The sequence below is a fragment of the Mustela nigripes genome, chromosome 7 (assembly GCF_022355385.1).
Source record: "Mustela nigripes isolate SB6536 chromosome 7, MUSNIG.SB6536, whole genome shotgun sequence".
NCBI classification, from domain to species: domain Eukaryota; kingdom Metazoa; phylum Chordata; class Mammalia; order Carnivora; family Mustelidae; genus Mustela; species Mustela nigripes.
In genome coordinates this window covers 40,910,403-40,927,846 of record NC_081563.1, presented here as the reverse complement: position 1 = coordinate 40,927,846, position 17,444 = coordinate 40,910,403, and the positions used below count along the sequence as shown (strand labels likewise).

The 17,444-nt window shown below is 50.5% G+C and overlaps 1 protein-coding gene across 3 annotated transcripts in view; it reads right to left on the bottom strand.

Annotated features, from left to right (window-relative positions):
• The window catches only part of TRABD2A (TraB domain containing 2A), a 53,769-nt gene that overhangs the window by 14,094 nt on the left and 22,231 nt on the right, over positions 1–17,444 (bottom strand). For all 3 annotated transcript variants that reach the window (XM_059405711.1, XM_059405710.1, XM_059405709.1), the window contains exons 3-4: positions 3,030–3,176; positions 298–472 (exon numbers count right to left, since the gene is read on the bottom strand). In XM_059405711.1, coding sequence (XP_059261694.1) covers positions 298–472; positions 3,030–3,176 — 322 coding nt within the window. The remainder of the gene's footprint in view (positions 1–297; positions 473–3,029; positions 3,177–17,444) is intronic.

Here is a 17,444-nt window from a genome sequence, read left to right as displayed (position 1 = left end):
AGTGATAGAATCACTCAAGAAGAGGGGATAATTTTTTCAAAAAGCCAACAGAAGGAAATCATTTTCCCAGTCTGTTTCCCCGTATGCTGGTAGCAGCGGGGTCTATCCGCCCCGGGCCTTCCAGCGAAGTTGCAGCCCTGCGGGGCGCTGGGGCATCAGCAGAGCCTCTTGGCCAGTGAACTACGGCAAAGAAGGTGCCTGCCGTTCAGCTCTTTTCCTCCAGGCGCCACCCCAGCAGGCCCCTCGTGGAAGGAGCATCCGAGCCCAGTGTCCCAGCAGCGGGAACCTACGACTCACCAGCTCCAAAGGCAAAGAAAAAGCCTTTATCAGGAAACTCTTCCAAGAGCGCCTTCACCCGCTTCCCCATTCTCTCATTCCGCTTGTAGATAAGCTCCTGGCGGAAGTAGCTGTCGATCTCCTGCGCCGTGACGCGCTCCTGGGGCGGCAGTGTGGCATTAATAAAATTGGGAACCTCCGCCAAAAGAGAGAGAAAAGGAAAAAATTAGGGGCAACAGAGTAACGAAGTAAGTTGCTTAATTGGAGCGCCAAATCACCCAGCCTAGACAGTCAAACCGCTGGGGGTGGGGCGGGGGGGGGGGCGGACCCACCTCTCTTGGGGTCTCCCACCTGCTTTTTCTTTTTTTTTTTTTTAAGATTTTTTTATGTATTTATTTTGACAGAGAGAAATCACAAGTAGATGGAGAGACAGGCAGAGAGAGAGAGAGAGGGAAACAGTTTCCCTGCTGAGCAGAGAGCCCGATGCGGGACTTGATCCCAGGACCCCGAGATCATGACCTGAGCCGAAGGCAGCGGCTTAACCCACTGAGCCACCCAGGTGCCCCCCACCTGCTTTTTCAAACTGGGATATCATTGTCTGTAACCCAGGTGCAAACACAGTAAATGAAGCACTGAAAGAACCCTTGGGCTATTTTAGACAGCGCTTCTCTTCCATTTAAATGAGAGTGCTTGGCACCATGTGTTTGTACAAGGAGACCCTATCTTTGCCTTAGCACATCCCGAGTTTGTACTTGTCAGATTCACACATGCTTTCTTTAGGAAAATACTTTTACATAAATACATAGTTTAGAACCAATAATTATGATTCTACCACCAAACACATGGAACGCCTATTGCCATTTGACTGTTTTCTAAATTCCATACATGTTCATTGTCATTACGACTCCAATTCCCATGTCTTCCTCTTGCTTTCTCCGGTGTTCTTGGCCCTCCTGGCAAGTGTTTCACCTGGCTCCAGCACACATCTTGGCCAGCTGCGGTGTTTGGACTAACAAAAGGGTGACGTTACACCAAACTATGACCATCCGGGTGGTACTTGCAGCCCAGCGGCTGTAGATGAGGCGACACGCAGGTTCTCTCCCACCCCACGTGGATCCCCTCCTCCTGGGTGCGGTGCTCTCTCCTCTACCCAGGGATTTAACAAGCTTCACCATTTGCAAGCTTATAAAACAGGATATCCTCCCAGGCAGCTTCTCCCACCTGCAGTGGCCCCTCCAAGTCCTTCTGAATGTCCTTATTCTGTGGCACAGCCGTCAATTTCCATTTCACCAACAACAGATCCCCTTTGGCTATTTACTTGGAATACTTTTTTTAATTTCCAAATCTAAAGCCTTCATCTATTCCTTTATCGTCTTTTCAAAAATCCTGTCGTTTATGTGCGATCCTTCTGTCCATTTCTCCATGTCCCTTCTCTTCAGCACAGCACTTCCTTTGTACCATCCCCTCCCCCACAGGCAGCCCAGAGTGTGCAGGGCAGCCTCCCACTGCCATCCTGCTGTCCCTTCTAAATGCCGAACGTGCCCCCTGACCTGTGCCCCTCAGCGTGACCAGCCTGGCCCTCCTGGCACCACCTCCTCAGTACCCCACACCACCGGTGGGGGCGCTGTGAGTAGGCCAGGGATGAAGGAGCCACAGAAAGGGAATCATAAGGAGCCTCTCTCTGACCGCCCCCACCAGCCTTCGCATTTACCCATCTAATTTCCAAATCCCCTGTCCGTATTAGCTTTTCCTGCCATTTCGGATTTTAATATGTCCCAATTGACCGTGACTTGTCTCCCCACTTACCCCACACCCACTACAAGTGCCAGTAAGAACTGTCATCACCATAACTCTACTATTCCTTCTGTAGTGCATTCCTTGTTCTCCCCTTCCCCTTGTTGCTTTGCCTGGGTTTTACTTCCTCCAGCACTAGACTCATTAACTATTTTGACGCTTGTGGGGCTGTTGTCCCTCTTCCCCAGGCTGCCATTCCTTGTTCACCTCTTATATTCACGCACATTGCCTTACAACAGGGTCCCCAGACCTAACAGACCACGAGCATCACTCTCGCCCTCCTCCCGCTTGAGGACGCTGGTCCTGGGGCTGGAAACAACACACTCCCCATCTCAGAAGCTCAGCTGGCACTTGGCCCCGCCATATGGTATTGGTGGGGGGGAGGGTAGGAAGCCACGGTTTGTCCCCAGGAAGCTTGTTGATAAAAGAGTAACAAACATCCCCGTAGGGAGGCTGCACTCTGAGCTTCCTTCCCCCTTGAGAGGCCACAGGTAAGACCTGTCCCGTGTGTCACTCACTACACCAGCTCGGTCACCGGCACAATCCAACCCATCCTGCTCACGTGCCCCTAGAAGCCACTGCTGAGGTGCAGCTGAAGTTCTGCTCCATCACTTCCCAGAAGTACTGCCTACGCCAGCCAGGGGGCTTTCGCCCTCAGATTCCTTCCATGCCCCAGAGGCCGCCCCGGCTGCTGGATCCCTCGAAGTTTCATTCTTTGCATCAATCTGAGAATTAACGCTCATCAACACCCCCAGTTCCCAGTAGCATAAAGAATGCCTCTATTAGCTGCAGCATCTCCTTCAACATCTAAACCTGCCCAGTTTTATTTTTGGAGTTTTTATTTTGGAGCCATTTATGACCTTGATCCTCTGTACACAGAAGGTCCAGGTGTCAGTAGGTAATGTCTTTCTCTTGTGCTTAAATGCACGCTGAGCTGGGCAGAGGACCAAGGCCCTCACCTGGGAGCTGTCATGGCTGAAGATGACAGAGCTGAGGTCCCCACAGTTATAGTGTTTGATGAGATCCTCCGTCGTGTAGGGGATCTGAAGGCTGCCTGCTCGAAGGCTCTCCTGCTGCAAGAGGGTCTGGTTCAAAGCAAAGATGACCTAAGGGAAGAAAACACAGGACCCCTTTTAAGTTCACCGACACAGCAATCATTAGCTGCCATCTTATTTCTTTTGTCCAAGGTTGGCAATGGCCTCACCTCTGGGTTTGTTGTGCAAGGACACGGATGCTGCTGCTGAAAAGAGGAACACAAATCCCTGGAGAGTGTCCAAAGGAAAGGACTGTCCTACCCAAGTTGGCCCCTTGTGGGTCACACAGGAGGAAAGGTCTTAAAACAAACACAGACCACCAGGAGCTATCCCATGAGAGTCCCCAGGAGATGACGAGACCAGAGAATGGCTTGCGATGAATGTCTGAAGAAGCTGGGGAGGAATGGCAGGAGGCGGCTGGGCACACAGATAGGCACATACTGATGAAAGCTTCACTTACACAAAGGACTGGAGAGGAACCTATACACAACATCCACGAGTCTGTTCTAACCACCAATGGGGTGTCTGCTGCCTAATGGGTTCACTGGGTCGGTGGGACATAAATAGAAGTTACAGTTAATAGAAGTTATAGAGAAGGAGGAAACGAGGGCTAAACAAAACCAAACAGCTTTATCTGTATGGGTTTCTCAGAGTCTCTGATACCCACTAATGTGGGTTCTTCCAAAGGGAGAGAGTGTGGCGGGTTTCCCAAGTTTATTTGGGCCACACATCACTAGAGAAGGGTTCACTGCACATCTTTTGGGAAAATCCAGCCTCAAGGAATTTGACAAAACTGGATTCTTTGTGGCACTGGAGAGATGGGACAGAGGGGGAGGGGGGATTCTGGCACCAGGTGGGACTGGGGCTCCTGACCACAGTGAAGATGCCATGGCACTCTCTCTCTCTCTTGCCCTTCCCAGGTGTGGAACAGGCAGATGTGTCTGTGGAACGCAGACACATCACCTTCAACAGCTGCCCTTCCACGTGCTGCCCCAGTAGTCATGTACAGACACCGCCTGGCTGGAATATTCCCTCCCCATTTGCTGACAGAGAGGCGGGTGCTGACACTTGAGCACTCGATGAGGTCTTCAGCAGGAAGTTTTTGGTTCTCTGGAGACAACATGTTACGTGTCTCCAGTCAGCAGATGACCCTGCACAGCCCCAACCCCCTGACATCCTCCTGTCCACATCTCCCTCATTCTGAGGGCAAAGAGGCAGGAGGGCTCGGTGACTTGCTTCCCATAGGCCATAGTGACCCACGCCTGCTGTACACCCTCCTCCAGTGGCCCAGTCTCCCTTGGTTACACTATTGGCTGTGTCCTGAGGCTTGAACCCAAGGCAGTGGGGGCAGGTCCCTCTGTAGAATCCCCTCCTCTCCTCTCAAAATGTCCCCCTCCTCTCTGTTGGGTCCAGACCTTCTTGGCCAGGCCCTGTCCCCACCCCTCTCTGATGACAGGAGCTGACAGACACACCCAGGTGCATGTCCACAAATTATGATCTCAGTGAGGAAACTTGGCCATCCACAAAGATGAGTCTCTGGGTTCTAAAGCCATACAGTTGGGACCTCTCCACCACCACTGGGAATGGCTGAGTAATTTCTCTGGATTAGCTGGAGGAACAAATCTATGGAGAGGAGGGGAGGGGCAGAATGAAGCCCCTCTCAGGTCTGTGGAGCCCCAGGCCAAGGTCTCACACCTCTGAACCAAGTTGTGCTTGGCTCACAAACCTGTGCTAATGGAGCCTGCCCTCTCCTAAAGGCATTCAGGACAAGCCCAGGTGTCAGACCTTCCTCCAAGAGTTCCCACTGACTTTGAAATGCTTTTCTGAAGGCGTTCCTGGTATTTAGAGAAGACAGAGCCACCTATCCCACTGGACAGGCCGATCTGCCAAATGGAGAAGTCTGTGTGGCCCGTCAGGCAGGTTAAACCAGGCCTTTGTTTATTCAGTTCCTTCTCGATGTGGTCAAATGTCTTTTACCCAAAAGACATTTCACCTATTTGGAACAGACTTCCAAAGCTTCGCTGGGATGTTAATTTACTTTTGATGATCAAACTCCATGCAGCCAAGAGCAGGGCCCTGAGGCCCTTCTGGAGGGCCCTTGTTTGGGGCAAACCAGGCGGGGGCCTTCTGTGTCAGCCTCCGCAGCTGTAGGAGGTAACTCCCCCCGGGTCCTCTGCAGGAAGTCTCAAGGCCCCGGAGCAGGAGTCAGGGAACACAAGGCAGAGCCACAAAAACAATACACAGCCCCAAACTCAGCCAACGGACACCATGGAGGTCCAGACCCGGTTTCCTCAGAGACTTACTGTGGCACATGGAAAGGCCCCACAGTCTGACAGACTTCATGACTGTGGGTCATTCTGAGGCAATTCACTCTCCTTGCTGTGCTTGGTGAAGTCTGAGCCCATCTGAGAAATCTGAGGTGTCAGGATCTGACTCACAGATTAGCAAACTCCTCCCAAACAACTGTGTCCTGTTACGCTGAGCACAGAGGCCTCTCCTAGGAGGCTTGTCACCGACCTAGCCTCCCGGCATCGCAGGATCCCATCTGTTCCCGGGCAGCCTGTCCAGCTGAGAACTGAGGCAGGCAAGCAGGAAGGGAAGGCAGGGCAAAGCAGCAAGCACAGGGTCCAGGCCGGCAGGCCGGGGCGTGCATGCTGCCCCCCACACACACCTCATCCCTAACAAACCCCCTCCCCCCACCCCTCCTCCTCTCTAGCCCATCAATCCCTTTCTTTGGAGACTCTGCTAACAGTTTCTCACTTGGCTGCCATAACAAAGGACCACAACCTGGAAGGCTTAAGCAACGGAAATGTATTGCGGCAGAGTTCTGGAGGCCAGAAATCCAAAATCAAGGGGCTGGCTTGGCAGGGCCATGCTCCCTCTGAAGGACTTAAGGAAGGATCTGTTCCAGGAGTCTCTCCTAGCTTCCGGTCCTCCCTTGGCTTGTGGCTACAGAACTCCAAGCTCCATGTGGCACACTCCCCATGTGGGTCTGTGTCCAAACTTTCCCTTTGTAAAAGGACACAGTCATATTGGATCAATGCCCACCCCAGTGACCTCATCTTAAATCATCTGTAAAGACCCGATTTCCAAATAAGGTCACATTCTCAGGTCCTGAGGGTTAGGACTTCAACGTAAGGATTTGGAGACACAAGTCAAAACATGTCAGTCTCAGCTTACTCTTTTTTTAATAGTTTATATGAATGTGGTAAAAATTTCAAACAGTACAAAGAAAAAGAGCTCCCTCCTATTCCTGTACCCCTATCCCCCTCCCGAAAAACAATCACTGGGGTCCTTGCCTTGTGTATCTTTCCAAGGACAATCTCTATCTGTGAAAGCCCACAGATAGGTGATACATGACAGACAAATAAATGTACAGATATCCTGCACTTTTCTGTTTGTGCTCCTTTGGCCTTGAAGCACTCAAATAAATGCCTTTCCGCAGACAAACTGAAGCTATCCATTGCAATGAAAGACAAAACAATCATTGGATAAAACACCAGGGTTTGGCCAACAGGGCTCTCCTCCGTGGTCTCTGAAGTACATGCAGCCTGAGACTTACCCTTATCCTTAAGATAACATTAGTGACTACAGCAAATCACAAAAAAGGAAAAGGGTATTTTCTGGCTGCAAGAAGGGACAAAATGAAGGTTTTCTACAACCTTTCCAATAAGATAGCAGGCTGGATGCAGAAGCCCAGGGGTCACCCCAAGAGGTGGCCCCACCACCCCCAACCCAGAGCTGCCCTAGTATGGCAGGAACATCGAGCGCAAGTTGCTGTACCGTGCAACTTAGTACATATACGTGAGTAGCACAGGGATGGGACCCCCGAGCACGGGGAGCTGCACTATATGAAGCTGGTGGGTATATACTTAGTGCGCACGCGGGGAGGTGACATGCAGGGAGTACAAGATCATAAATGTCTTCTTTGAATTAACACTCACAAAACTTGCACACAATTTCTATGGTGCTCATCATTCCATTCAATATTAACTATTGGTGAGATTTACAGGCAGTCGCGGGACGCTTTATGAATATAGCAACTAGCACGTTCTTGATCCTTACTGGAACTATGCCAGCTATAGGTCAGCCTTGTGGGCTAAAGGTGAACATGTTTCTGCTTCCCTTGTCCCCAGGACCTCTGCTCTGGGCTCAGGCAGATGCAGGCAGGCCCCAAGGAGAAACCCTGGCAGAATTCTACAGATGAAGATTTCAGACAATCCTAAAAGGACTCAGGTTCATTTCTGCAAGATCAGATAAGGCTTTTCCTCCAGATACCCAGATGGCGTGGTTTTCCCAGGAACCTTTGGAGCCAGTGTTTTCCAAACCCCAGACTGTAACTCATTACCCACCACTTCGTTGTTGACATAAATCTTGGCATACTCTGCCCACTGCTCCAGAGCCTGCTTATTTCTTTTAATCTCGGGAGTCCGTCCATACAGTGCATTTAGGGCTACTCCATGCTTTAGAACAGAAGCACATAAACCATGACGAGCCCGTGCAACCGCCCCCTTACATGCACTTACTTAACTTATTTACTTCCTTACTTATTCATTTGACAGAGAGAGAGCATAAGTAGGCAAAGCAGCAGACAGAGGGAGAGGGAGAAGCAGGCTTTCCCCCAAGCAGGGAGCACCACATGGGACTCAATCCCAGGACCCTGGGATCATGCATGACCTGAGCAGAAGCTGACGCTCAACCCACTGAGCCACCCAGGCACATTTTGTAATTACAGCTACCCTAGCGCAAACCACCACCCACATTGTGCTGGCAGGGCTGGGAGTCACTGATGGAATCAAGTTAGGGTGAGAGCGTCAGGAACCTGCAGAAATGAAGAGCAAACACATCCAGCTCTTTAAAATCTGAACTATCTCCAGAGAGACCGCGGTGTGCACGGCCCTGCAGTCAATTCCTGGCTCGGTTCTCTGACCCTGAATGACAATTCTCTGCACCGTAGCTTCTGGAGTCTGACTCATATCCTCACCAGGAAGGATGTGGGCTAAGGGACCGGCATGCTTCTGAAACAGCATGGCTTCTGCAGTTTTGCATGCAAACAAAACGCTCTGTGGCCAAACCTAGAAACTATCCCCAAAAACATCATTTCAGAAGAAAGCCATGTTCTAAATTCTCAAGTTCTGCTTTTGGAATGCACAAGGAAGTTCCAAGAATTATGCCTCCTGTATGGTTACCATCTTGCCAAGCTACTTGGGCTGATGCAGAATAACAAATTCTCTTAAAAATTCCTGAGCGACAGATACTTCACACAGGTCCTTGTCTCTCACTGTCAATATTTTCACCTGAGGGCCAAGCAAGAGGCTCCAGGGAAAAGAGAACTAGAGGGGGAGGTGGTAGAACCTTAAAACTCTGAGCAGCTGAAGGTGGTCAGCAAAGTCATCAGCGTGATGTACATACATAATAATAATAATATAGTAACAGCAGCAGCCCTTCCCCACCCCCTAGAGCATCAGCTTGTTATCTGGGAAGCGGAGTTGCATTTGGGGATGAAGATTTGGTCTCCATCCCGAGGGGGTGCCCATTGGGAGTGGGACAGGACAAAAGAGTGTATGACGGCAACAGATCACAGAGGGCAGTAAAGGATTAAGAAACACCCAGTGGGCACCTCTAGGCGGAGGTGGAAACCCCAGAAGGGGACAGGCCATCACAGTCACTATCTCGGTCCGAAGCTACATTTTGCCCAGCTGTTAAAAACAGGAGGTGCCAAGAGCAGCAAATCTATTACAGCATTCCCCGGTCCCATAGCAGCCACACCACGGGCACACTCAGCACCTCACAGGAGCACTGCAGCAGCAAGAATACAAGGAGAGCATGTATTCAAGGACATGTGGTTGTCTGAGGGCACATCACCCTGATCAGCAAAAGAGAAGTGACCAACTTACACAACCACATCCCAAATGGGGGCCATGGACTTGGCACCCGTCAGCTCACCCTCCATAACCTAGCACCAATCTCTTGGCCTGCCCAGCCACAGGCCAAGAGAAGCATGCTACACGTGCCACCAGAGGCCACCAGAGGAAGGAGCTAAGGATCTAAAGATCTAAAGATCCAAGATCTTAGAGCTAAGCAGGCTACTTCCCTTGAAACCTGTCAAAACTTCTGTCCTTGACCATAAGAAACAGCAGCTATGCCTGAAGCTTGCAACTGAACATTCCTGCTATCTTCAGGGTACACAGGAGGACTTCCTGCCTGTTGGGAAAAGCTCATTTATCTCCTGAGGCCACCCGTGGAGGGTCCTGGCAGAACTCAGGCCAACACAGCTGGGGATACAATGGACAGACCTGGGTTTATGACAGAGGACAAGCAGAGCCCCGTGGCAGGTCTCTGCAAACACACAAGGAGACAGGCTCATAACGCTTCAGGACAGGTCCTGAAAAACCTTTGCTGTTCTCTGGGACTCCCTTGGAAGATGCGTGATGTTTGAAAGGGCTCAAGGCCAAATAAGCCACCACTAGGGGATCTGCCACCTTGGAGAGGTTCCCAGTGCTTCTCCAGGATATACCAAGCTCTTCTTGTTGAATGCTTGCTATCTCAAGTCAGGCACTCTGCTCTACTGTGGGACATTTTTACTATTAGAAGGTCCTTTGTTTTTTTTGAGCTCCCGGTCTCCTCCATGACTGTCATGTAGTCATTTTTGTATATAACAATACAATGTGTGTTTCCATACACGCACAATCTGTTAGCGGCCATCCACACAGAAAATGCATGTGTCCTACTTCTAGGAATCTCTCCTACAGAAATACAAGCCTACATGTCCAACAGAGAAGAATACAAGGATGTTCCCTGGGGACCTGTAATATTGCTCTCCTTGGCACTAAGACTGTTCAATCAAAATTGGAATGTCCATATGGGGGCGGTGATGCTGCACTAAAGGGGAGACAGCACATGAGGACCTCAAGCGCTCTTCCACTTGGAAGCATTTGATTTGCTCCATTTCAGGGAGGGAGGGGAGCAGACCCTTCTGGTCTGTCTTCTCTGTCTCTGTTGTTTCTCCTCCCCTTGGCACAGGCCACGGGGCTCCACGGAGAAGGGAATCAGGTCAGGTGACCATGAGGAGCCTCCATATGGTCCCCATGGTGTCTGAGCCACCTCCTCAGTTCATGCTAGGGTGAGGGAATCCAATGTACCCCAAAGACCCTCTGTTCATGGAAGGGCCAGTGTATCCACCCCGAGCACATACTCTCCTGCAGTCACAGGGCCTACAGGCTCTGCCAAAGGGACAACGACAGGGGCAGTGGCAGCACTGGCAGCCACAGGACCTCAACAAGAGCTGTGCGTGTGGCAGCAACCAAATCTACAAGCCCAGGACAGACAAAGGGAGTGACAAGGGTCCAGAAAGAAGCACCACCAGCATGACCAAAGGGGTTGGGGGGGGGGGGGGACCAGCATGGCCACAGAGAGTCCGAACAGGATGGAGGAGGGTACTATAAGCTCATCCTAGGAGGCTGCTTCCAGCATGTCACCAGGAGCCAGTCCCTCCCCAGGGGGGCAGCAGGAGTGTGGCAACTGCAAAGACAACCAGTAAGCCCAACGTAGGAACAGCTAAACATCCAGTGAGCATCTCATCGGGGCAGAATGAAGACTCCACGAGGGAAAGAGATGGAAGTCAGAGTCACCCAGACCAGTACCAAAGCCCAGGAAGAAGGAAGGAAAACAGAGGCTAGAGCTCCTGGTAGAAGGAGTTCCCATCCCCACTAGACAAGTGTAAGTCCCCACAGGTCAGGCAAGACAGGTCTGTCCAAAGTTCATCTCCCTAATCAGCCAGAGAAGCAGCAGAGGGGGGAAAAAGATGATGTTACGGGTTGACTTTTTTCCCCTCAAAAGATATGTTCGTCCTAATCCCCATTACTTGTGAACCTTTTGGAAATAGGGTCTTTGCAGATGTAATCGGGCTAGGATGAGGTCATTAGGGTGGGCCCGAATCCATCAGGAATGATATCCTTACAAGAGGGGGAAATGTGGACATACAGACATGCACAGCTGGAAGACACTGTAAGATACACAGTGAAGACAGCCAAGCGATGACCAACACAGAGAGAGATCGGCGGGATGCACCCACAAGCCAAGAAAGGCCAAAATTGCCAGAAACTACTAGAAGCTGGATGAGGCAAGGGAGGATTCTCCTCTAGGCCCTTCAGAGTGAGCGGAGCTCTGCTGACACCTTGACTTGGGACTTCTAGCCTCCAGAACTAGGAGAGAATACATTTCTGTTATTTTAAGGCCCCAGTCTTAAGCCCTACTTAGTGTAATGAACACAGGAGCAACAGCTCCTGCCCTCACCACAGCCCAACCAGGAAGGATCTAGAGCCTCTCATGAACAGGAGGAGCCAATCTATGGCTAAGTCAGGTTCTGCAGGGGACAGACCCAGCTTCGTTGTCTCTCAAAGAATTTGAAGAAGCCAGTCCTACTATAAAAACAGTGGTCTCATCTCTTGGTAGAAGGAAATAGCGTGTCCAAGACTGTGCTGGGGAGTGGCAAAGGGGTCATCCTGGAGCCAGCGGAAGGTGGCAAGTGGATGGAGATCAAGGGTGCCTAATTCCTGACACCAAGGAGACAATAACCTTTGAAGCCAATTAAAGAGGAGTCAGAGCAGGAAGACCAAGGCTCACAGAAATGTCCCTAGAGAGTCAACCCAGCTTTCCTTACTACAGTTTAATTAAATAGAAAGCAAAATGATAGCACATGGGAATGAAACTTCTCGCATGTGTGTTCTAGGAGACTCCTATGAGAATGTTTATAGCCAAGTCATTTGAAACAGCAAAACCCTGGAAACAGTCCATCAAGAAGAGAACTAAAAAAATTGCAGTAGATGCCACACAACAGTGAAAATGAATAGTGGCCATGCACATTAGCATGGATAATAACACACAATTTTGGTTAACCAGCAAGACATAGAATTAAGTATACAGTATAGTTCCATTTATAGAAATATGTATACACACACACATATATATTCAAATATAATTCTATAATAATTTGAAAACAAGACCAAACACCATATTGTTAAAAACACATATTTGATAAAATGGTAAAGAAAAATGGTGACTTCAGGTAAGGGATGGGGAGTTTCTACAAAGCAGTTACAGCGACAGTGGGGATCAAGATGAACAGTGCCTAAGTCGGTTTAAATCATAAGGAAACAGACTCTCACACAGCAGAAAGCCAAAAGCAAGGAGCGAAGTAAGGTTAGGGCTCCCCTGGTCTATGCACCTGCTTAATTTCTGGACCACTCTTACAACTAGAAAACTCAAAATGAGCCAAGGCAAGCCAACACCGGGGTTCTAACCTTTCTTTTCTTCCATCTAGTTGAGCCAAATTACTACACATGCTCACACCTACACCAATCAGAGAAGCCAGAAGAATTCTGCATGCTGATTGGCTTAAAACCAGGATCCTGAACCAATCAGTGACAAGATTCAAGTAAGGAGGCAAACTACTGAACTTAGAAGTAAAATTCAACCCCCAATGCTGTCCCAGTTTCTCCTGCCAGATTGAAAAGAATGTCTATGAATAAAAGGAGGCTAGAGGGAAAAAAACGTGTAGAGATGTGTCAACAGGAATGAGGTATAAGAGCGTACTGAGTCGGTACAAATAAGCCCAACCACTTAGGGTGATAGGAGTAAACGTAACCGCGCACTTCTAGCCGAAGTCTGTTATGCACTGGGTCCTCTACAGAGGCTCTCTCCTTCATTCCTCACTACAGTCCTAAGGTGTCTGCTTCATCAACCCCATTTTACAGATGAGGAAATGGACTCAGAAAAGTTCAGTACCTTGTCCCAGGTCAAAAAGGTAAGAAGTGAGCAGGGAGCCAGGATTTGACCCTAGATCTATGGCCTCCTAAGTTCATGCTTTTTCCAATGAGAAGCTGGGTAGGATAGCAGGAGGGCAGCAAGACCAGCCTTGACCTCTCCCAGGTGTCTAAAGCCCACTTCTCCCAAGGGTAGGCCCAACTGCTTAGGGCCCAGGCACCTCTCAGCAAGGACAGGCAGTATGCCTACTTTTGGCCCTGTCCTGGTTATAACAGTACTGCTCAGGTAAAAAGATTCAGAGACAGCCTCAAAGTCACTCTCTGTGCCCCGCACCCAGAGATCACTATGTCAGGTCAGTCCTCGTCTTTCAGATCCTCTCTCCTGCTAGGGAAGTGAGACATGCCAAAACCATCATGCTCCCTCCTCTCCCAACTCCCTACCCAACCACAGCCCCTGAAGGGACAGCCCTCCACAGGACATGCCTGTCCACTCCCTCCCAAGCCACACGCATGACAACCAGATGGATGTCCCTTCAATGACACAGCACCACCAGGCTTGTGGCCCAGGAGGCCATCTACTCCACAGAAGAGACTCAAAAAGCATCCACAAGCAACAAACCTCTAAGCCAAATGCCAAGTGCTTTGTTTTGAGTATTGGTTAAGATTCCAAGAAGGGTAAGAGACAGGAAGAAAGGAAGAACTATTGGAAGTTATTACACAATTAGAGCTTCTGACAGTACAGAGACTTAAAGGGACTTTCTTTTCCCCTCTGGAAACAGAGTGAGCCAGATGGATGTCTGCTTTCATATTGTGCTTGCCTTATACTGTCATTTAAAAAGCAGTACCAGTCCACCCCAAAACATGTCTTATTAACTGAGTACTGTTCTTCATCCCTCCAATGCCGCATACTCACCTCATCTGCACTGTCTTCAGAAAAGTAACCCGGCTACTACCTGACAGTTTACTCCAGTGTTCAAATGCTACCCTTCCGTCCTGCTACCCACCCCCCATCCCGTCCTGCTCCCCCCCATGTCTCCCCTTCCGTTCTCCCCTTGCTTCCCTACAGCGCTTCTCTTTCCCTTTCTTTCTGGGCTGTGGAAAGAATCGATTAAGCTCCCTGTCCAACATTTGCAGCATGCTTCTTTCTCTTTCCTGAGACTTCTTCAGCTGTGAGGAGACCCAGGTCCCAGTCCGGGCATTGTTGTGGGAACCCTTGGGCTGAAGGAGCAGGCGAGGGGGTTCGAGTCCGGCAGATGCCTTTTTTGTCAAAGACAAAGGCCCCCCATCGAGCCTCTCCACTTTCCAGCACTTTCATCCCCCTCAGATCAAAGGGCTGCTCTGCATATGAAAGGCACCGCCCATTATGCGGCTCCCATTAGCCCGCACCACCCCACCAGCCTCCCAGCTCCCCGAACAAAGGGGCTCGCATCTGTTCAGGCGCAGGCCTCACCTTCTGGGGCGGTGGGTTGTTGGGTCTTTTTTTTTTAGTTCACTTTTGAGAACCATTCAGCCCCTTGAAGTATAGTTGGAGAGCAGTAGGGGAAGGTCTTCCTTGTCCTCAGAACATTCCGCCCCAATATTGTTTCGAGCCCCCCCTTGAGGATTTCTGGTCCTGGCCTCTCCCGTCTCACCTGGGTATCCAGGCCGTGGGGATGTCCTCCTCAAGCTCATTTATTTTCTCCCTTCCAGCCACTCCGGAAAACCCCTCCCCCTTCTGTACCCGAAAGGGGACTATTCTCGTGGAATAGTCTAGACTGGCCCCTCAAAGCAAGATGGTGAGAAATCCTGCTCCTTTTCTTGTCGTGTGCATACGTGCTGACACAGGAGGTAAGGCTTCCGCACACTGCACACTTCTCCGGACACTGAGGTCTGCTTTCCAGGGGGTGGAGAAAGCGCTCCCAAGCACTTGGACCTGAGCTCTTCGCAGCCAAAGGACTCAAGCATGAGGACGAGAGAAACTCATCTTCAGTGACATTCCAACTGGTCATTTGGCAGGTTGTCCTTTTGTAAGTGATGCCGGCTCCTGAGGAGCAGGAGAGCCCACGGAGAGGCCTGGGAGAATGCACCAGGCCCTCCCTCTCTTCCAGGCCCGCCACCCCTTCAACACCCTCCACGTCTCTCCTCTCCTTCTCTTCTCAGTCAGGCCTCCTGACCATTCTCTCTCCCTTCCACCCCGTCCGCATCCTGCCTGATGTCCAATGGGCCTCCTGTCACAAACTGAACTGTGCTACCCACCCCCAAATTAACAGGATGAAGCCCTAACTGCCAATCTGACTGTATTTGGAGACAGGGCCTCTAAGGAGGTATTAGGGTTAAGGGTAGGGCCCTGATCTGATAGGACTGCAGTCCTTATAAGATGAGGAAGAGACACTGGAGCAACCCCAGTGCCCCCCCACACACACACACACAGAGTAAAGGGCACATCAGGACACAGCAAGAAGGTGACCAGCTACAAGCTGAGAGAGCCTTCTCCAGAAACTGACCCTGCCAGCACCCTGATTTTGTTCTTTGACCTTCTAGAACTGCAAGAAAACACATTTCCGTTGCTTACACTCCCCCCATGTAGTATTCTGGGATGGGCGCCCCCGGCTATCTAATACCCCTCCTTCCCCCAAATCCCACACAATGCTGAGGTGACAGTAAGAACAAATACCGACCTCTCATCCCCCAGGCCTAGTGAAAGTTACCACCTCCGCTAAGCACTTCCAGACCATCTCAGCCCCTCCCCAGAAATCTCCTTTTTCAACTTCTATTGCCCTGAAAGGTAATTTTCCTTTACATTTTTTCAAGTTCTGACAAGACAAACAAGCTTCAGGAACCACAGACGATGAAGAGTCCTATGAAGAACCGAACTAAAAGCACAAAAGGGGCACCTGGGTGGCTCAGGGGTTTAAAGCCTCTGCATTCGGTTCAGGTCATGATCTCAGGGTCCTGGGATGCAGCCCCGCATTCATTCGGGTTCTCTGCTCAGCAGGGAGCCTGCTTCCCCCTCTCTCTCTCTGCCTGCCTCTCTGCCTTCTTGTGATCTCTGTCTGTCAAATAAATAAAATCTTTTAAAATAAAATAAATAAAAGCACAATAAAGCCAAGCACACCCACTTAGCCACATGCACAACTATTACTGGGGCTCATTAGGCCTAAGTGGCAAGCAAGTCATCTCAATGGCTACACACTGCACTACCTCTGTGGAGTCCAGCCCGCTCCTGGATGTTTCTTATTTTGTATCCAATATCCACTATCAGCTCTCTGGCAGGTTTCCCTTGAAGGACAAACGAACTCCAGTCCACAGAGAGCCCAGTTCCCAGTCCCGCAGTTCTCCCTTGCTGGCCCCGGGGCCTGGACTAACATGGCCGAAGCTCTTAGCTGAGAGGCTGACTCCAGAGCCTGCAGTAGTGACCAGGGTGGCAGCCCCATCCAGCCCACGCTCGGCTGCCAGAGGCACTGACCAGCAACCCTGCTCTCGGGGCTCCCATTGTACCCCAAAAACCGCTCCGTGGGCACAGAGATTCCCCAGCCTCACACTCAAGCCCTCTACAGCATCGGCCTCCATCCCGCCCTACACAAAGGCTCATGGGGCCCGCCCAGCCTGCCACCATTTGGCCAGCCTGGTGTGCTTGTCCCCAGGTTGGCCTGCACTGTTGGCCCGTTTGAACTACCTCCCTCATTTCCTCTGCCTGTCTCAATCCCAGCCGCCCCTTGAAAACCCAGCTCAGTATTAAAGTAGCCTGGGGGGCATCTGACTCTTGGTTTCGGCTCAGGGTTATGGTCTCAGGGTCGAGCCCTGAGATGGGCTCCACACTCAGCCCAGAGTCTGTTTGAGACTATTTCTCCCTCCCTCCAAGGTCCTTGTCAGCTCCTCCTCTAGGGCTGTGGTTCTGGCCCTCCCCTTTCCCTCACACATTCTTCACCTCTCCCAACCCTCCTCCTTTCCCCCACTTTCCCTGCTCTGTGGTGGGATGTGACAGTTCAGAATGCAGGCATTCTTCCCTCAAAGGTAGAAAAGAGAAACAGGACAGGGACGCCTGGGTGGCTCAGTCAGTTAAGTGTCTGCTTTCAGCTCAGGTCATGATCCCAGAGTCCTAGAATCGAGCCCTGCACTGGGTTCCTTGCTCAGTGGGGAGCCTGCTTTTCCCTCTGCCTGCTGCTCCCTGCTTGTGCTCTATCTCTCTCTCTTTATTTATTTATAAAAAATAAATAAATCTAAAAAAGAGAGAGAAACAGAAGACAAGGAGAAAGAGAGAAGAGAATAAACAGAAGAAGGGACGATGAGTAAATGGATCCTGGTAGCACAAGACTGGAGTTTTCTTCTTGCCTTTCTGGTCTATTCCTAGGAGATGAAGTGGAAAGCCCAGACAGAAGGGACTGCATTAGTGTGCTGGAGCTGCCATAACAGAGTACCACAGACTGGGTGACTTCAACAACAGAAATGTGTTTTCTCTTGGTTCTAGAGGCTGGAAGTCAGTGATCATGGTGTCATAGGGTTCATGTCTCCTGAGACCTCTCTCCATGCCTTGCAGACCACTGTCTTTTCCCTGTGTCTTCACATGGTCCTCACTCTGTGTGTGTCTGTGTCCTAA